The sequence below is a fragment of the Gobius niger genome, assembly GCF_951799975.1.
Source record: "Gobius niger genome assembly, chromosome: 3".
NCBI lineage: Eukaryota > Metazoa > Chordata > Actinopteri > Gobiiformes > Gobiidae > Gobius > Gobius niger.
In genome coordinates, this window is record NC_136854.1 from 36,126,808 (window position 1) to 36,147,240 (window position 20,433).

The 20,433-nt window shown below is 40.6% G+C and overlaps 2 protein-coding genes across 3 annotated transcripts in view; both read right to left on the reverse strand.

The window, feature by feature from the left end:
* Positions 1–1,918: 1,918 nt before the first annotated feature.
* Positions 1,919–7,096, reverse strand: LOC306960498 (coiled-coil domain-containing protein 40-like; the record flags this gene model as incomplete). The annotated part of the gene is made up of 17 exons (XM_079552928.1): positions 1,919–2,234; positions 2,359–2,517; positions 2,950–3,141; positions 3,239–3,359; positions 3,454–3,545; positions 3,636–3,805; positions 3,966–4,179; positions 4,261–4,506; positions 4,590–4,772; positions 4,836–5,079; positions 5,154–5,275; positions 5,645–5,767; positions 5,842–5,999; positions 6,068–6,287; positions 6,397–6,480; positions 6,656–6,798; positions 6,892–7,096. The coding sequence occupies 17 exons, from the start codon at positions 7,094–7,096 to the stop codon at positions 1,977–1,979; spliced, it is 2,934 nt and encodes a 977-aa protein (XP_079409054.1). The 3' UTR covers positions 1,919–1,976.
* Positions 7,097–8,273: 1,177 nt separating this feature from the next.
* Positions 8,274–20,433, reverse strand: part of LOC306960773 (testis-expressed protein 2-like) — a 33,755-nt gene continuing 21,595 nt past the window's right edge. Inside the window, exons 5-13 of one of the 2 annotated variants that reach the window (XM_079553301.1) lie at positions 19,867–20,173; positions 19,482–19,723; positions 18,234–18,404; positions 16,701–16,800; positions 11,439–11,565; positions 10,158–10,271; positions 9,815–10,024; positions 9,594–9,714; positions 8,274–9,515 (exon numbers count right to left, since the gene is read on the reverse strand). In XM_079553301.1, coding sequence (XP_079409427.1) covers positions 9,378–9,515; positions 9,594–9,714; positions 9,815–10,024; positions 10,158–10,271; positions 11,439–11,565; positions 16,701–16,800; positions 18,234–18,404; positions 19,482–19,723; positions 19,867–20,173 — 1,530 coding nt within the window. In that variant the 3' untranslated portion in view covers positions 8,274–9,377. The remainder of the gene's footprint in view (positions 9,516–9,593; positions 9,715–9,814; positions 10,025–10,157; positions 10,272–11,438; positions 11,566–16,700; positions 16,801–18,233; positions 18,405–19,481; positions 19,724–19,866; positions 20,174–20,433) is intronic. The other variant, XM_079553302.1, reaches the window with a different exon arrangement.

The window sequence follows — 20,433 nt, forward strand, 5'->3', positions numbered from 1 at the left end:
TGCCCCTCTGTCGTCATATTTTTGACTTTTGTTGCGTTTTCATCCTCGTTCTGGGCTCATTTTTGTCGCTACTTTGACTCTTATTCAAGAAGTTTTCAGATTTGGGTAAAGTCAAACTGGAGAAAATTAGCTTGGTTCATAAATGATACAGATGTAAAAAAAATTAAATGGAACGAAAAGGAATTAATTAACATTACTAAACATTATTAAAAGTATTTTAGTAAAGGTAACAGACAAAGTATCGAAAATCAAGTATCGTTGAAGTATCGGTATCGAGAGAAAATGTAACTGTGCCCAGCCCTAGTAGGGAAAAGTTACCCTCTGAATTTGACCCAAGCCAAAGACCTGTCAGGGGACCCACCTCCAGATCTGGTCCTGATGTTTCTGTTCCCATCTCTTGAGAAATTTGTTCACAAAAGTGCTGTTAGTTTGACAGAATATAGTTTGTGATCTACAAATCATCATGTGTAAAGAAAACGTCCACCAGTATTTTGTATATTGTAGACTTAACAGTCGACAACTCTGTGTGTTCAAACTCTGGGGTTCACGTTTCACTGTGTCGTAACAAATGGGAACTGACAATTCTAATTAGTGACGTTTTCCCCCCCCCTTTCGGTTGTTTTATTACAGTAATCAGTCACTAGTGGGTAAAACAGTCCCTTAGTGAGTTCTAACAAAAGACTAGAAAAAGATTGAGATTTGTTAACAACCATAAAGGACACATTTCTACAAAAGTGCACTGAAATGTCAAAACAAATGTGGATTGAACTGAATGTAATGATCTTTAACATTCCCATAAATATTTTTTATAAAGAACGGTTTGGGTCTTATGTATTTTAATTATCACATGTGGAGGAAGTAGATAGAGTTCAGAACTGTGATGTCATATCGCTAAGCATCAAGGGAATGGCAGCAACAATGAACTAATGGAGATTTTGGAAGTTAGAAGAATAAAATGCACTTTGCACTAACACTTTGAGTTCTGTAAGTGCTACTTTATGTGGAGATGTTGCCACAATATGATAAAAAATACACTTTCTTTAACCTCTGACCCCCCCATTTGAAACTGAGGACATTTCCGCAAAGCTTCTTCCTCGTTATGATTGTCACGTTTTCACATTTCATCACATTTTGTCACTTCACAGTTACATTACACACAAAAAAAATCGAAATTTTGAAAAAAATTGACAAAAACGTGATTAAAAAAAAGCAACAAAAATGTGACTAAGCGTGATAATAATGTGCGAAAATGCGACGAAAGCGTGATATAAAAATGACAAAAAACAACACAAATGAAGAAGAAGCTTAGCTCAGTTTTGTAGGCCTTAGCTTTCAAATGAGGCGTGACACTGGCCTATAGGCTGTAAACTCCAGTCGAGAGGCTTTTAAATTTGGGGTAAAACTGGAGAAAATTTGCTCAGTTAACGTGGCAGTTAAGGGGTTAATAAATGGATGGAGCAACGTCTTCAGTTAAGTGATAAAAGTGTGATTCCCAAAGTGGGGGTTGCAAGTCTTTCTGATTGAAAATGCTTATTTTGATTATGCTTATTTTGGTGAAATTAAGCCCAAATATTTTTTTTATTAGCTATTACATATTACAGGGTGGTCTGAGTTGTTGGTCTAGTGATTTTGGGAACCTTTGGGTTTTTGTTTCCAGTTAGACAATTAGATTGTATTAGCTTGAGGCTGTATAATAGAGACCAACAGTGCATCATCAATCAATGTCAAACAATTGTTTAAATAAAAGGGTAGAAGATTTTAAATTTATGATCAGTCCAAACAAAAGCTAAAGATACTTTCCTAATCTCATCCACCCAATGTTTTTCATTTTATTGTCCTTACTGAAGGGTGTGATCACCTCTGTTCCTGGAACTGAACTGAAATAAACTGAACTGAACAAATGTCTTAATATAATAATCTGATATTCCCTTCAGACTGAGCCAGTACTCACAGTCTGCACCCTGAATCTCTTCCTCTCAGGACACCTCTAGTTCAGGTTCCCTCTCCTGTGAATGAGCAGCCAGTGCCAGGGTCAGCTTGCGCAGCGCCCCCTGGTGTTGGGGGAAGTCCTGGCACACTCGGTGCAGGATGGTGCTGACAGTGTGCGCTCGCTCCATTTGACTCTGAAGGGCCGCTTCTATGGACGCACTGTTGGACAAAGGTTTGTAGCTGTTGTCCAGCACGCTCTGAAACTTCTTGTTCCTGTTCTGAAGAACCACCAGCCGGGACAAGTTCTGCAAACAATGTGAATTCCAAAATGAAGGATTCATCTGTCTTATTAGATATTTGCGTGTATCTACAAGTACAATTACTATACGATACAAACAAATGTATCTATGTGTTAGACATAGTCCTTACTCTGTCTTTTGTGTCCTGAAGACTGACATAGTCCTGGTCGAGGGCGAAGTTCTTTCCACAAAGGTCTATGAGCAGCTCATTCTGCTGCGAGAGCCAACTACCCACAGTCGCCTGGCTCTCCTGCAGCTCCCTGACCTCCCGCTCGCACTCTGTCACTTGCTTCAAACACCATCAGAGGAAAAACAAATTAATTCCCCTTTGAGTAAATACGCTTCAAGTTAAAGGTGCATTATGCAACTTTTTATGCGAAATAAAAATTGATATTTGTGCGAATTTGACCTTGTAGTGCACCCAGTGTATGAGTGGTCAGCATGGCGCCTTTACTTTCAATCACAGTCGCCTCTACAACGCTCCAGGATCACTTGTTTAGTAGGTTTTCTGGTCAGAGGGTCTGTCAGCTGTGAAAACCCTCCAAACAATTGATCCAGGACCGTCCTAGAGACCACTGTGATGGAAAGTAAAAGCGCCATGCTGACCACTCATACACTGGGTCACTACAAGGTCAAATCCGCACAAATATCAACTTTTGTTTCTGCATAAAAAGTTGCGTAATGCACCTTTAAACCTGACGTGGACACACATATAAGTTACCTTGCGTGTGGCAGAGATTTTGCGCTGCAGGGCTTGGTTCTTTCGCTGCAGCTCCCCCTTTGTCGTCTGTTTGTTTGGTGAACTGCGGAGCATGGACTCTCTGCGTGAAACTATATTGCCACGTCTCGCCACGGTGGCCTCGCTCTCTCTCAGAAGCCGCTCTCGCTCTTTCATCAGCTGGGCCAGGCGCACCTGCACAAAACAAGACCCCTAGTAAGGTAGAACAGGGAAATCCTATCCTGGGCCAGTATTGGTATGTGTTTCTCATATGAACATCTAAATATTTTACCTCCATACGGTGTATCTCGGCCTTCATCCTCCGAATGTCTTCCTGCTCCTCCACCCCCTGCACAGCGGAGTACGTCTCTTTAACAATCTGAATCTTCTTCTCCCACAACATGATCTGCCGCCTGTCTCCAACAAAGGACGGCATATTCTCAGCTATGATACGCAACGTTAATCATCAGATAAGACGACTGCGAGTAACAAAAAAACAATACTAACTCGGCTTCAACCAGACATTTGAAAAGTCTCTCTTTTTCCTCCGCAGTTTTTTCCGATTTCAACTGCAGCTTGATGGATTCCTGCTCCTTCTCCTGAAGACGTAATAAAGCAAAACTAACCATCACCAACCGACCAAGCACAACAAATGCACTAAATATCGACTGAACATGACGAGACAGTGCCTTGACTTTTTTGATGAAGTCCATCTGCATCAGTGTGTTGTCCAGCTCCAGCGCCTGGCTCAGCTGTTTGTTCTTATTCAGCAGAGCGCTCAGTTTGGTCAGATCTCCTCTGAGTGTTTGCGTGTTCTTCTGAATTTGTTTCTCATCCCTGCGTTCTCCTTCAATCAAACCTGGAAGAAGAATGAGGAACTGGTAAGCACAATATATTATTTAAATACTGCCTTTACTGCCTTTTGTGACTGAATAGGATGAGCCTGGTATGCCTTGTGTTAAATATATCTGAGGTAAAAATCTCTAAGCATTTTACAAAGTATTAAGCTCCACACATACTTTCGATGCGTATTTTCTCCTGCTGCATGCATGTGTGCTCCGTCTGCAGCTGGAGGATGTTCTTGCTGGCCGTCTCGAGCTCTTGGGTTTGTCCCAGCAGGGTCCCCTGTTTCTGGATCCAGAGGTGGTGGTCACGGCGAACATTTCCCTCCAGCTCCTCAATCTGAGCCTTCATTGATTCCACTTTGATTTGCAGAGGGCTGAGGTCCTCATGCTGATGAAGAAAAACAATAAATCAAATATAGTTTCATCCTTGATTTATAAAGCAAGAGGAAACATGTTTTCATCGTCGTACCCCTGTAGCCTCTGTAATCTGGTCAATTTTCTTTTTGAGTTTAGTGATTATGCTTTGCTTCTGCCCAATTAAGAACATGAAGGAAGACATTTTGGCTCCTTGGTCAGAGAGCTGCTTGTCCATCTTGGCCAGTTCTTCGTCTAAGGCCTTTTGGGTGAATCCCAAGTTGTCCAGATTCTGCCCAATTTCACTGCTCTCCAGTTCAGCGGCAACGATTTCATTCTCCAGCTGCCACAACTGAGTAATCTAATGGAAAAAGAAAGAAATGTGTTCATGAAAGCCAAGTCTGTATAAGTGAACATTGCATCCTTATTGGAGAGTTATTGCACCTTTTCCTTCTTTAGTGCGTTCAACTTGCCCGAAAGCTTCTGGGAGCCCTTGGCTGCCTTGTTGTGCGTGAGCTTCTGCTGCATCGCAAACACAACTTTGTCCTCTAACTCCAGACGTAGAGCACTTTCCTTCTCAAACTGTCTCCGCTGATCGTTCACTTCAGATTCAAGGTTGCTACTTTCCTAAAGAAGAGACTCAATCAGTGACAATATTCCCAAACATTTGACATGTTTTCCATTGCTGACCTTGGTGAGCTCTGCGAGGGTGCGCTCTGTCTCTTGCAGTGTGCGCAGGCTGGCGCTGTAGTGGCTCTGCAGGGCTTCCTGTTGGCCTTGTTTCTGATTTATTAGTGATTTAGTGGTAGAATTGTCCATCTGGACCCTCTTCAGCTGCCTCGTAAGTATCTCATTTTGCTCCTGTTCCTTTATGATCGTTTTCTTATAGCCTTTAATCTCCCTGTCCTGTGAGAGCAACTGGTGCTCAAGCAAACTACAGGGGTAAAGAAAACATGTATTGATTAAACGCAGCAAATATCCTGAGCCTCACAGTCAGAGTGGACTTACTGTGAGGCCTCCTGCATGGCTGTCGAAGCCTCTCCTCGTCTACTCATTCCCACAAGGCTACTATTCCACTCCTGTAGGAGCTGCTTACGAGCCATTTGCAAGGACGCCATTTGCATCTCAGCCTGTGACCAAGGACAAAAATAGACAGAGCACATTTTTGTAGCATTTGTACAAGTATAGACATTATTAGTTATTGGTAGTCGTGACACTGCTGGTTGAAGCATCTGTGGAGGAAGCATCGTGTGTGTTGATAATGCCGGGATTATTGTGCAGTAGTTCAATGATTTAGTAACAGCACACATACACTGCTTTAATGGAAAAATAGATAGAGTTAATTTCATACGAGTTCAATCTTGCATAGTCACATTGTAATGCTGAAGTTGCTTTGAAGATTGAAAATAATTTGTCCAAACATAACAAAAGTATCATTAGTCAAATACATGAGTGTGAAATTGTTGCCATGGCATTTGAAAGCTGAGCCACATTGCTACCTCTGAAAGGGCCTCTTTAGCCGCCTGTGTCTGCTGAGTTTGGGCACTGGTCTCCGCGTTGTACAAAGCCACCTGCTCTGTCAGCATCTCCAGCTCTTTAGTCAAGCGTTTCACATATAAATCCTGCAGGAAATCGTACTGTGAGTAAAAAGCAGAACCTGGTTTGATTTTCCCTTTCCCCATGTTATGCCATGTACCTGTTTTTGTTTTTGTTCTTCAGCCTTTAACTTCTCAGCTTCTGCTTTGTGTGTGGCGTTTCTTATGGCTTTTGTGTTGGAGTGAAGTTCTTTACCAGCTTCTTGGGTGAAGGTCAGGTTACGCGTCACGCTGTCGATCTCTGACTGAAGCTGCGACACTAGTGCGGGGTTACATCATCAGTTAATAATAGTCAGAATAAAACACAGGCTTCTTCAAAAGTCTCACCATAAGCATTAGAGCTTTTGAGCATCTTTGTTGTGTTGTTAAACTGTCTCTTGTTGGCCTCCAGCTGATCTCGAGCCTTCTGATGTTTTTCCACAGTGGCGGTCTTGGTTTGGTGAACTTCATTTAACTTGTACTGCATTCTGGCCAGATTCTCATGAACTTTGTAAATTTCTGATGATGCATTATTTATCTCAGCTTCATCTGATTTATCCTGGGCAAGCTGCCAATGACAGAAGACAGTCACTATTTCTCAATTCTCAAACCAGTGGCACCACCTGCTGGACGAATTGGGAATAGAAACATGTACATAGACAAGAAAACATAATCACCTTCTCTTTCAATGCAGCCTTAACTCTGTCCAGCTCGTTCTTGAGCTGTAAATTGAGTGCTGCTTGATATCTTTGGACCAGTTCCTAGAGAAGAAGGAACAATTATTAAAGAAAGAAGGATATTTATCACAAAGACAGTCAATGATACAAACAAAGAGGAAAAACAAACAAAATAAAACTCTATAGGCTAAATCAGTCTTCAAGCTTGGGGGGAAAATAATACAGTTTCTTTAATTACAACAAACAAACATGTACATACATGATCTGGGCCGAGAACAAATTCTTTCTCATCATCGTCATCATTATCATCAGTATTATTATGTTGTGGCCTTGGATCCTGAACTAATTCCAGTGTGTCTGACAGGTCTGGGGACACCGGGACCTGGGTGACATTTTCTAAATCTGAAAAACGTATCGTTAAAAACAAACGTATGTAGAAAAAACTTCACGGTTGTTTCATGCATTATAAAGTTTGACAGAGAGGATAAATATTACCAGGGTTTTCCGCTGCTAACTGCACCTGCCAACTACCAGTGTGCTCACTGTAGTCTGTTGGGTCCACAGGCTGGAGGTCTGACTGTCCCTCGGGGCCACGGTCTGATGAACCGACACCCACAGGGACCGTCTCCTCTCCAGTGTCATCATTCTGAGAATATGTCTCAGTCTCCTCCAACGCTTCTGTCTCAACAGGGCTCTCCATTTGACCTGGAAATGTAAACATGGAAATAATAGGCAGGATTGTCTCATTATATACGAGAACTGTCTTTAAAAGCTTGGTACCCAACTCATGTTAATCGATTAGCCACACAAGCTTAGCTTGGATTAGCTTCATTCAGCGCAACAGAAGAAAAACAGAATATATGCAATAAATTATAACTTTCACCAAACTAAGAGACTGTGTTGAAACAAATGCGATCATTCAAATAATTGTATTTAAACCGAAACTAAAATATTAAGAGCTAAAGCCGTACTCACCGCTCCGCTCGGTTGCCGACAGTTGCCAACATCTGCGTTGCTAGGCAACAGTAAACTTTCACGCGCACGTTGCCATGGGACATTGTGATTGTCCATTCTATTCACATCTATACTAAGAAATAAGAATAAGAATAAATTGGCTTTTTATACTATGTCTTTTCTAACAGAACTATAGCGCTGATGGATCATCTGCACATACAGTGCATGGACATAACAATCTCATGGTACAGGTGGACTTGCCTGTGAAGTATCTGCAATTTTACTTATGTCATGTAATTAAATGTCTTCTTTTTTCCCCCTCTTTTGACCGGACAATTACAAGATGGTCGCCACATTGGTTATGGCAACGTCATTTCCTATCTAACGATGCAAGAGTTAAAGAATTAACAAAGAACATTTTTGGATAAAAACTGAACATTTTGTTGTTATGAGATGCACAGAGGGTGACAAGAATGCCACATATTCATGATGCCATCACTTCAATTTAGATGAACAAAACAAATGAAAACTTTAACTCATTAAATACATCTAGCAAAGACTGTAAAGTTACATTTTATTTGTGAATTTTTCAATCAGACACCTCTGCATGCGCAACTCACCTTTGAGTGAAGATCATGATGCCTTTATGAAAAATAGGCACACATTATTTATCAAAATAATAACAAATAGTTTCTCAAAATGCCTTTCAGCAACGTTTATTTAGCCATAAATAAGGCATATATAGCAATTACCAAGTTTGGCCTTAAAAATTACATACAATTTACAAAGTCATTGAATTCACAAATATAAATCATTACATTTTATTCTTCATATATCCTCAAATTATTTTCATTCCATTTTTTATGCCAAGAAATATACAACAAAAAATACATCCTTCTTTATAAAATTAACAGAAAAACAAAAGAGAAGGCTAAAGGAGAATTACATTTTGATTTCACGTTTTCAGAATTGCACGACAAAAACAACAAATGATTGTAAACAAATTGTTACTATAAGAATTAAACATTTGTATTATTAACCAAGGCTGAACACTGGATATGTACCTGGCAATGTGAAGATGAGACATTACATTATTGGCATCTGAAGCAACAGAACTCGTCATTTAAATGCAAGTGCCTCTACATTATATTGTAATTGCATTCTCTGTAAAATTAGAAAAAGAGAAGAAATAAGTGATTTCGGGAGAAAGACTCCACTTGGTACATTAAAGACCGTATGTTCAAATAAAAAAGTGTGTTAGCTGTGCAAACTGTTTGCATATCCAAAGCAAAGAAGTTTCTTCGTACCATGAAATACACACAACATTCAGTATCTGTAATCGAAGCGTCGTACTTATTACCAAGCACATACATAGCATATTGTATAAAGAACTACACTTGCATACTTTTCATCCTCCGAGAAGCGAATTAGCTTTATCATTGCACTTTTACAGTCAAAGTAATTCGTAAAGAGGGCATCAGTGGTATTTTAAGGGTTATTGGCAAAAAAGAGGGTGAGGCCTCTAACTGAGATCACAGCAAAACTGAATACTGTTACATTAACACCTGATCAGCTTAAAAAGCCACAACACTATTTATTAGTGTCAAGTATCAAAGCTGTCAAAGGAGAGTTCAGTGTTAAACTAAAACTTTGTACTTATTTTACGTAGAAAGAGGCTACTGTGCTTCACATCGGGCCACGGCAGAAACTAGTCCCCTGCAGGCTGTAAGGTCATCTGGTGAATGCTTCTCTTTAACTTTTGGACCAAGCTTCCTCAGATCCTCCATGTCGGGGACATATTCATCGATCCAAGCCCTTCTAAATCTCATCTGTCTGACAGAACAGTAGACCACTACATTTTAGTGTTACTTTCAGTAAAGTCACATTATAAAAGCTCTTCTGTAGGCTAGGTGAGAAAACACTCACGAAAGGAATGTATTTGTATGACAATAAAGACTGATCTACTTTGGTTCCAGTTCACATTTAATCTTCATCACCTATAGAAATACTGTAAACAAATGCCACTGCTAACTCTCACTGCCCGGCTCCGAAGTGTCTGAGTCCTCCACTGGCCCGGCTAATGGTTCTGCCGCAGTGCGCTGATCCATGGCAGAGTGCATTATCGTTAGCCACACATCATCCATATTTGGCATTACAAAGATTTTCTGAGGGAAAAACAAAGAGATGACGAGTCACAGAAGCCACCACAAAACGATGCAAACACAAATGTTGTCTGTTCATACCTGAAACTCCTGTTCCAGTTTCTTCTCTATCCAGTCCGTCACATGCGCCAGAGTCACTTCTCTTTCACCCAGCTTTGGTCGAGCTTTTAGTTCGAGGTGAGGCGGTGTCCTGAATCCATACCTAAACAGAAGAGGAACAGCAACAAAGAGCATGAAGGAAGACCACCAGCAGAGGGCGCTGAAGACAGTCTGAGTGACAAACAGTAAAACCCATTGCTCACCATATCCTGTCAGTGGGAGGAGGGGGGATATTGACGGCCAATCGTCCTCGGACTTCCTGCAGTTCCACGGTCAGCAGTAGAGGCGTGTTGGAAACCTCCTCCATCTTCTTTTTGATGAACTCCGTCTCTGTTGCCTTCTGGAAGTACTTGGACTTGGTGATCTTATCAACAAAGCGCATGATTTTGCTTGGTCTGTGGCCTCCAACAAAACTGTAAATGACAAAAACATATCCGAATTACAATAAAATGCTAAGTTCTGACATTCAAAGCATTAAAGCACTGCAGTTTGTATGTTTTTGACTACAGTTCAATAAAGATTTCCCCCAGTATCATGTTTTCTCACCTCTCAGATCCTGCAGCTTCGTTTGAAAGCTCAGAGGTGTCCTCTTCATCTGATGAACCAGCACTAGATGATTCCTCATCGCTGTCAGCCAAACAGTAAGTCCGAGGTCTGTACCTAAAACGCACAAACACAAATCACTTACTGCAGCCTGACATGTGCTTTCACACCGACAGATGTAAAGGCTGGAACAACGGATACAACACAGATGAAAAGAAAATATGGTTCTAAAGATGCAATTTCACAAAATCATGGAGGTTTTCCATTTGACTAAGTTGGTGACGTAGCAGCTCGGGCTGGGCGATATATCGATATTTAAGTGCACCATATCGTGTATATCAGGATAATTCAAATTCATAAAAAGCTATTAAGTTAACAAAAAAGTTTATCTTATTCTTGAAATGAGCACTTTATTTTGTTATCTCTTTATATATAAATGCTGCCCTATTTTATTTTATAGGATACTATTATTTAAGATTGTTTTTATTTATTTAAATGTGCACCTTACGGAGCTTTGTTATACAGCGTTTACGTTTACATTTTATAGTGAGTTTTCAATAAAACTACTCTATTTGGCTTTGACTTTGACTTAACATTTCATTTCACAGCTCTCACTTTGCGGGAAAAATATCAGGATATATATCGTATATCGATATTCAACCAAAATATATCGGGATTTGACTTTTGGTCCATATCGCCATATTTTGGTCCAGTAGCAGCCGAACAAAAAAAATGCAAAAACTGTAACTTAAACATCTGCAAATGTTGTAGAGGAGATTTTCCAAATGTAGTTATATTTTAGCCTCGTTTTGGTCCTGATTTAGGAAACTTCAAATTTAGTACTGAAATGATTTAATGATGCAAAATTGTGAGTATTCAAGACAGTTGTCAAATATTGCATTTTTCCCCCTCATATCGTAGAATAACTATTTGCAAATTATTCTATGTGAGGTTATCTATATCAAGTTTCTTTTAAGAATTGTCTTTTAACAGCTAAATGTCAACGAAAATGATCAAATTAGTAGTGGAAAAATAGGAAGTTTTTTAAAAAGTCACTCACCAGAAACAGACCCAAAGACATCCGTGTTAAGACATAAATCCCGAGGACGGAAAATACAGAGGACAAAAAGATAGATAAACAAATGAATCTGCAAAAGCATCTACACATCACAGATATAGCACAGGGCAGAGAGAGAGAGAGGGGGGGGGGGGAGAGAGAGGGAGAGGGAGAGGGAGAGGGAGAGAGATGGGGTCAGGGAGAGGTAGAGCAGCAGGAGGTCTCACCCGTCTTTTCCAGGCTCCCCGAAGCGCAGGCTCTCCCCCTCTTTCCCCAAACGGATCAGGTTCATCTTGGTTTCCAGGGTCATCAGGAAGGACCCGCTGTAGGAAACATCCAGATCAAACCACAAACCTGCGGGCACACGGGGCAACAAACACAGTTACCAAACAGAAAGGCATTCAGTTCTCTCAAAAGCATAAACATAAACAAAACGAGTGCAAGCATCTCTGCATAAACCCATTTGAGATGACTGATAGTTCGAGCTCTTATCTGCAGCTTAAAGGCCCAATACCTTTTTTTTCTAGTTGTGTAATAACATTCTTCTGTCCTTCTGCATAAAGTAAAATAAACTCATCCCTGTGAAGAATTATGACAGAATTATGACAGGACTAAAACTGATCCTAACACATGTGTAATTAAACCTATTTTTCCAATCTAATACTCTTTCTGCTAATTGGCCACTAGGAGGCAGAAGACACTCGCTGGAAAAGATCCTGTACAAATAAAGAAAACAAAAAAACAACCCCAGAGTGAAATAGTATCTCTGACGTGTTGGCCTTGTGATGTTTCATTAACGCATGAAAAGAAACCGTGGGCAGAATTATATGAGACGGTGATGCAGCGAATTACAAAAGGCTTGTGATTGAGTAAGCGTTACATCGATTAGGCGAGAAAAACAAGAGCGATATCTAGAACTGAAGGGTCGGGCTCTACACATGAGCGAGTAGAAAAAGGTTTTCTGATAAAGATCACGAAGAATAGAGCCGCGTGGTGAAGACAAGCCGATTGATAATACCCCGGTGGCGTATTGACATGTAAAATTGAAACTGAGAAGAAAAAGGCTCTGAAAAGTAGAACAAAAAGAAACATTTAATGACGACTGTTCTCCGCTGCTGGAAAGCTTCATTGATCTGCTGCGCTCTGCACGGGCATTCCAGGAAACAGCAGGGTAATGCAAGGTGAGCCTGGATACAAGACGCCCTGAGGTTGCTGCCACAGGATGGAACACAAGTATGATTGTTTTACAGAGTCGAGATGAGAGAGGACGGCGTATTATCAGCCACACATCTATAAACCTTTATTACAAAGGGTAAAGTTTGAAAATCCCTTAAGCACTTTTGCTTTTCTTGTTAAAATGGGTATTCCTTATATTTGTACGCACATATTTATCTGTTTTCTGGCATCTGCACTTTACTCATGATCCCTGCGCTGCTATTGTGATGACATTTATAGTTAACAAATATGATATATGATATATTGAAATTATTTATTATTTAGCAGGAATAATGATTGTCAAATGATGGGTATTTTACACTATACGTTCGCCCATTACTTTCTACCTCAAAGCCCACAGCGATAAATCTAGGGCTGCTCGATTATTGAAAAAATAATAATCACAATTATTTTTGTCATAATTGAAATCACGATTATTCAAACGATTATTTGTTGCCTTTAAAAAAAAGTCTATCTTTATTTTATTTATTTATTAATCAAAACACTATGATATTTTATGTTTTCTGGACAGTCATAAAAGTACAAATGATTTCAAGTTTGCCTTGATTAAAGAGAGGTCCCTGTTTCACGCCTGCCCCCTGCTGGCCAGCCCTCACACCTGCGCAAGCAAACTGAGCAGCGTGGCCTGATGACATCATCACACAGCGCCGTTTGTTTTTATGTCAGACAAAAGCACGAGCCATGGCACGTGATAAGCAAAGGGAAAATAATCCCAGCGCCGTGAAATAACGCAAGTCTGCTTTGCAAAAAAAAAAAAGAAAAAGAAAAAAATTGAAAAAAAAAGTATAATTGATTTTTTTTGCCGATTATACTAATTTTGTAATCGTTAACTGTTGTAATCGAAATCGTAATCGAATTTCGATTAATTGCACAGCCCTAGATAAATCTGCCACACATTAATCAGACTGTTCCTATTCCTGATTAGGTCTAACCTAGTAGAAATTGTGGCAAATTTTTGTTTTTGTTTTTAAATTGGGAGAAATTTGGGAAAACATTTGTAAAAAAAAGAAGAAAAAAAAAGAAAAAAAAACGTGAAAATGGTAGCCTGCTTTTACCAGACCCTCGTACTCACTGCATTTCGTAACAAGGGTCTGAGCTCCGTTATCAGGTGGGAGGGGTGAACTCCTTTGAAACGATTGGATCTGATATTCGCTAGCCTTTGGTCACGACGTATGTAATGCACCCGAGTGAGTGAAGCTATCAGCTATGCTCTCAGGGACATTCCTTGCACATTCCAAGGCATCAATTTTAATTTCTGGATATTTGGGAAGCTGAGCCAGAACCGATTGAGAAGCTTCCATTACTTTCGTTTTCGCCGCCATTGCCAAACTACAACCAGCACATGTGGCGCAAATTCTTGACGTCACCTACAAGCCCCGCCTCCCCCGCTCGCTGAATGGCAGGTTGAAATTCAACCGATGTAACGCGGCCACTGAGATCAGACCCAGACGTACATGTAGGGAAATTATAATTGACCTTAGTTTACGGATGGCTAAGGCCAGGCTAGAAAAATGGGGAAGATAGGGAAAGATCATTTGTTTGAGCTGAAACAACAAGTCACTTCCTTCCCTGGACCAACAGCATCAAAACTGAGATTTTTTTCAGTACCTTCTTTTGATATGCTTATTTTTTCAATCAAATCAAAAACAAACTCACTTTATTTATCCGTTAGGAACTTCACTTGCAGAGGAAGTGCCAGTACGGGCCCAACAAAAACGAGGAAAAGGCCATTTAAAGCAATTTAAAATGTTTTCTAGTGCATGAAATATGCAGAGTAAATGCTTGAGACTTTCAATGTGAATGGAGCTGCTGCTGGCCAAACACGGAATTAGGATTAATTTATAAAGAAAAATATTGATCAATTTCTGCCTAAATGAAAACTTGTTATACTGGTGGTGGTTAGTTGCTTATATTCTCCTGTCTACACTGCTAATTATACCTCCATAACTTTCATCATCTATGAAAAATCCCTTGACTGATTATCAATTCACCTTCTAACATCAGCAGAACATGAGGGCTCGTCTTTAGTGGAATTTTTTTTATTTCTTTGGCAAGAAATTGTGCCAGGAAATGCCGCTTCCGTCTCTGTTGGAGGTGCAATCAATCCGTGCTATCGGAGATATGCGAGAGTGTCATTCACTGCAGGGAGCAAAAAGCGCAGAGGAGAGAAAACGGGGGGAGATGGAGCAGCGAGGAGGAGCGCGTACTGTACACGAGAGGGAAAGCTGACGTGTGATTTATGTGTAAAGAACAAAAGTGAGTCTAAAAATGGCACAATCAGAAAATCTAGAGCAGAGTAAGGTTGAAAGCCGTTGGAAGTTGTGCAACCGCTCTGAGCAAATCTTAGCTAAGGCTGATCCGCAGATAACCTCCTAAAGTGCTTATGCTTCCTGCACGGTCGACTGCCCCCCCCCCCCCCCCCAGACAGGACAATGCATTTAGTGTTTTCACGAGGTGAGCTATGCGGAAGAAAGTTTGTTTTTATGGGCTATTATGAGCTTTCCAAGTGGTTAAAGTCGGTCACAGGGTCGATAAGGCTCAACAGCGCCCCCCTGCTCTGGAAAAATGTTGTAATATTTGCAATGTCTTTTTTGGGACAAGTAAGAAACTCCAGTTCATACAGTCGTGCACTTCAACACATTCAGGAGCATTAACTTTTGAGAGCAGCCTGAGATGAGGTTCACTAATAATAGAATCCGTTGCATTTCACAACTACCGATTGAGCGTTTTTTCTTTTTGCACAATAAATCTGTGTTGTGACAGATGATGCACAATTACTGAAAACTCTAAGGGAATAAAAGAATGATGGAAGCTAATCAACGATGTGGCAACTCATGACCATAAAATGCACCAATTTAAAGCGATAGTCTGTAAGATTGCAAAATGAGGAGAGAGAATGAAGAAAAAGAAAAAAAAACATAACAAACAATCCTTCCTCTCCCTCCTGATTGGACCTGAAAGCCCCTCCTCGATCCCTGTGCATGTGATAGACAGGCCGGTTCACGGGAAAGCTCGTCTCATTGGTTAAAGTTGTGACAACGGAGAGTCTGATTATTTGCTAGGATCAGCAAAGGGAGGGACTTTTGAAAAAATATAATGATTTTTAATTATTTCAAATTGCAGGCCCAAGCGGACAATTACACTCACATCTGTTGCATTGGTAAAACACTTTAATCAGAATATTTATCCAAAACAAAAACCTTTCATTTTGTGTCCTTTTGTTTCCTTTTCCTTTCCTTTTCCCAGACGCATTTGTTCTTGTTTGGTCTACACAACTACACAACTATATAATGCTCTGTAAACCCAGTTTGAGCTTAGGAGAGATATGGGAAAGACGGGGTTTATGCAGGCAGAAGCAAGTCAAATGTAATGCTTTTAATGACATTTTTAATGCCTTAATACTATATTTTAATGCCACAAACGCACAAAAAAATATATAATAATAATAATTTTGCACACATTTCATTGAACAGGAGGAAACAGAAATGGACAAAATGAAAAAAGAAAAAAAAATGTTATAGATCATCATTTTTGGTATTTTTGATAAACTTGCACAATAAACATTTTTGAGCATTGTCATAATTTCCCAATAAATTTTGATTTAATGCTTGATGTTTGAATCCAATTTAATCTTCATTTAATGACTTTTAATGCCCTGCAGAAACTTGGAAAGAGCTTTTAAAGCAGCATGTCGCCGCTCTGAATTTGTGAACTTCTTCATTGCCGCCGTCTTACATAAAAGTTCTTTTCTTTGGCGCGATCGCTGCTGCCTCTGCGAGTTTGTGTATTATTTCAATTTCCACAACGTAGTCGACCTTCAAAACGTATTTTAAATTTTCAAGACGTCAGTGAGTTTGAGCTCCTAATCAAGAGCCCTCACACTCACGAGCATGTTTCCCTAACCCCAGGGGTACCACCGCCTTGCAATCTGACCACGAGTAAGTGTGTTATTCCAGCCTGATGGACAGTAAATCATATTTAGAAAAGTCAATGGTAGATTCTTAGTCATAGTAGGATATAGTGTCCGCTACAGAAGTACAGAATCAGCCTTTCAAGTCTCTGTTAGCTAATCTGTACTTCATCGAGGCTCTGGGCTGTCCATTGGATGCTAGCTCTCGATCTTTGGAAGCAACACAAGGGGAAAACCCGATAAGCTGGTATTACACTGCGTTTATCTTTCTTATCTCTCGTGTGGACATGGCTAACCGACGGCTCACACAGATGAACGGTGCCGCAGGGGGACAGGGACTTGCCTTGGTAATCGACGTAGGGTTTGGAGCTCCTGAGGATTCTGGGAGTGGAGGAGCCCATGTCCAGTTCAGTCAGGGTCAGCTCATTCATGAAGTAAGGCAACTGGGGGGAAAAAGGAACCATAATGGGCAAAGAGAAAAGTAAGAAATTATACACACATTATACAAACAGACAAAGGACACCGTTTTGGAAAAGAAAATCAAGTTTAGGGCCTTTAACCTCTTTAAAGGAATAGGCCACCGTTTTTACATACTAAGATATGTTCTTACCTCACTTTAGACGTGTTAATATATCCCCGTCTGGTCTTTGTCCGTGCGCTCTGCCAGGCAAACGGAGCACATATGCAGCCTCTCCCACATGTCACATAGCTCCAAAAAAGCTCACGATAGAAGCTACCAAGCTCTTCCACGTGTTCCCTATTTAAATAAAGTTACGTGAAGTGTTTTCATGCGAAGTATATTTACACAGAAATGTAACATGTCGATTTTATAAGCAAATAAAAAGGGGGACTATATTGTGAGGCGTAATGATACGAGGAGCACAGCGTCCGCATAGTAACTCCTAAAGACTTCCCCCGCTCACTTCCGTCAATAACCTTTAGGAGTTACTGCGCGGACGTTTTACTCCTCGTATCATTACGCCTCACAATATAGTCCCCCTTTTTATTTGCTTATAAAATCGACATGCTACATTTCTGTGTAAATATACTTCGCATGACAACACTTCACGTAACTTTATTTAAATAGGGAACACGTGGAAGAGCTTGGTAGCTTCTATCGTGAGCTTTTTTGGAGCTATATGACATGTGGGAGAGGCTGCGTATGTGCTCCGTTTGCCTGGCAGAGCGCGCGGACAAAGACCAGACGGGGATATATTAACTCGACTAAAGTGAGGTAAGAACATATTTTAGTATGTAAAAACGGTGGCCTATTCCTTTAACCGAGCACATTTTCGCCAGTTCAGTTTTACCCAAATCTTAAAGCTTCTCGACTAGAGAAGCTAGACTATAGGCCAGTGTAACGTCTCATTTGAAAGCCAAGACCTACAAAACTTTTTGAAGCCTTTGTCGTGTTTTGGTAGTTTTTTTCCCTTGCTTTTTGACGTTTTTTTTCACGCTTTTTATTGTGTTTTTATTGCTCTTTTTTGTTGGGGCTTTCATCTCCCCCTGGTGTCTCTGGCCAGAAAACCACAATTGCAACTTGGCTGCCTCCGGGTTGGATCCACCAATACACACTAATAGAAGAAGAAAACACGCTAACAGGCAAAGCTAACTGCAGGCTAGCACCACTTAAACAGTATTTACAGCCAGGTTTCAGTGAAAAAAATGATCTCCATTGTGTAATTGGATGTAGCATAGTATTTACTCTCACTATCAACAATTAATGAGTAAAAAAACGTAACATGCAACGACACCTGCAGTGGCGCTTATGGCCTCTAGGGGGACGAGTTACTTAGTACTGCTTAAAGTTGAGTATTGTGTCTGTCAAAAAAAAAACCCCAAACAAAACAAACTCATAGTATATGTCTTCACTCACTCGTATTTTACTCAGCTTCATCTGAATCTTCTTTGACACAAGGTCGGTCCAGTAGGGTTCCCTTAAAAAGTCCCAGAAGAGGCGCCCGAGCACGGCGTTAACCCAGCCCACAGGGTCGTCCTCCTCCCTCCCCGTGGGCTGCTCCTGAGGAGTCGGGCTGGAGCTGGGGAGCTAAACACGGCACAGGGGAACATTAGTGCATGTGTATGAATAAATACATGTCCTTGCAATAGACAGACAGGTACAGGCCGTTCTCTTTATGCTAAAGGAGCACTGCGTACTTACACAACGCACGCCTTGTTATATTAGGAGCGCTGTCAATGTCTTTGCTCATATAATTAAGAACATACAGTATAATTAAGATGTTGAGTTTGTCACTAATGGGAGAGACCACACCAGAGTCCACTTTTCATTGCTGTAAAAATAAGATGTTAACAACACATCTGTGCCAATCGAACCGACAACCACCATTTACCACTCACTCACACATCACTCACCACTAGAAGTGTCAGAAAGGCATTCAGAATCACTAAAAGCAGAGTTCAACAATAAACTACTATATACTGTGTGACCACCAAAGTCAGAAATCAGGACTATGGCTGGGTACCGTTGCATTTTGTTTTGATATCAGCACTTTAAACGATACTTGGTACCGATACATGAACAATACTTTTTTTCGATACCTATACTAAAATATTCATCAACTAGAACCAGAAAACGATGCAATATCGGGATCATCTCCAATGTCAAGAAATGTGTGAAAAAATGGGGAATCATTTTTTTGGGGGGGGGAATGTGGGGGAAGATTGGGAGAAGTTGTGGCAAATACAAAGAAACTGGGAATAAATTGGGGGGAAATGGGGAAAAATTGGGAGAAAATGAAGGGAAATAATAGCAAGAAAAAATGAGTAAAAATTAGGGAAACAATTTGGGAAAATGAGAAATAAAAATGGGGCAAAATAAGAAAAAAAAAATGGGAAAAATGGGGCAAACATTGGGACAAAGATTTTTGTAAAAATTGGGGGGAAAGAATTGGGCAAAAAAATAATAATATTTGAGCTGCAACAACCAAGTATCAACATTTGGATCCAAAAAAAAACTTCTGGCCTGCAAAGCAATTACGCTTACAATAGTTTAGAACTCAGTAAACCTATCAAAAGTACCTCTCCATAGAATGTAAAAGCCCATGTTTCTGACCACATATAAAACCAGTGAAATATGGGAATGATGAAATTGGAAATATTCTACCTTCTTGTCTGTACCAGGACTGCTCATGGGACTGTGCAGAGAGGAGCAGACAGAGGCGGGGCTCACAGCCTCTTGGTTTGGCAGGAGGTTGGCCATGTACACGCTGTAGTCGAGGGAAGGAGAGGTTTTGGCACTGCCGGCTGCAGATGCTGTGGATGTGGAGGAGTCTTTTGGCCTGGACTGGGTCAACAGAGCCTCATCCAGACTGCTGCGACTTCCACTGCGACTGTGACCGCCCCCAGCTGCGTTTAGCAAGGACAGATGAGGAATTTGTAATCAATCTACTGCTGGTTTAGATCAATAATCAATTCATTCTTGGTATAGTTGTAAAATGCAAGACAATATAACAAAAGTCAACAAGGAAAGCCATAAAAAGTCAACATACTTTTAAACACAGTAACGCTGGCAGATTTCTTCAAGTGGACTTTGTGCTTGGAGGCTTGTAGGAAACGCTGGCACCACTCCTCCTTGTCTCGCCCCGTTCTCCCAAACAGATACAGAGTCACGCTCTGAGACGTGGACGCATTTCCTGGCCCGTCTGTTTTGTCTTTTGTGGGTGAATTCTCCTGGGACTCCCACCTGTCCCCCTCTGTCCGTGACATAAAGTCCTCCTGCTTCCCAAGTTCAATACAGATGGGGTATTTTTTGTTCCAAACTCTCTTTCTGGCCAGGCCTTGAGGCACGAGATGCACCTGTGGAGAATTGAGAAGAGCCTTTTTGTGAATACATTTATTGTATTGGAGTTTGTGAAGAACAGTAATTGATTTTCATAGTCCAACTGGATGGTTGCATTAAGCCAATAGCGAAGGCTGCAATAATGTCCTCTGCAAACGAACAGGAAACCCAGTATAACCTCTACAACCTCTACAATCTGAAATGGATGGGGTCAAGTTTAAAGGTGCACTGTGCAACTTTTTACATTATTTGACCTTTCAGTGACCTTGTGGCTGCT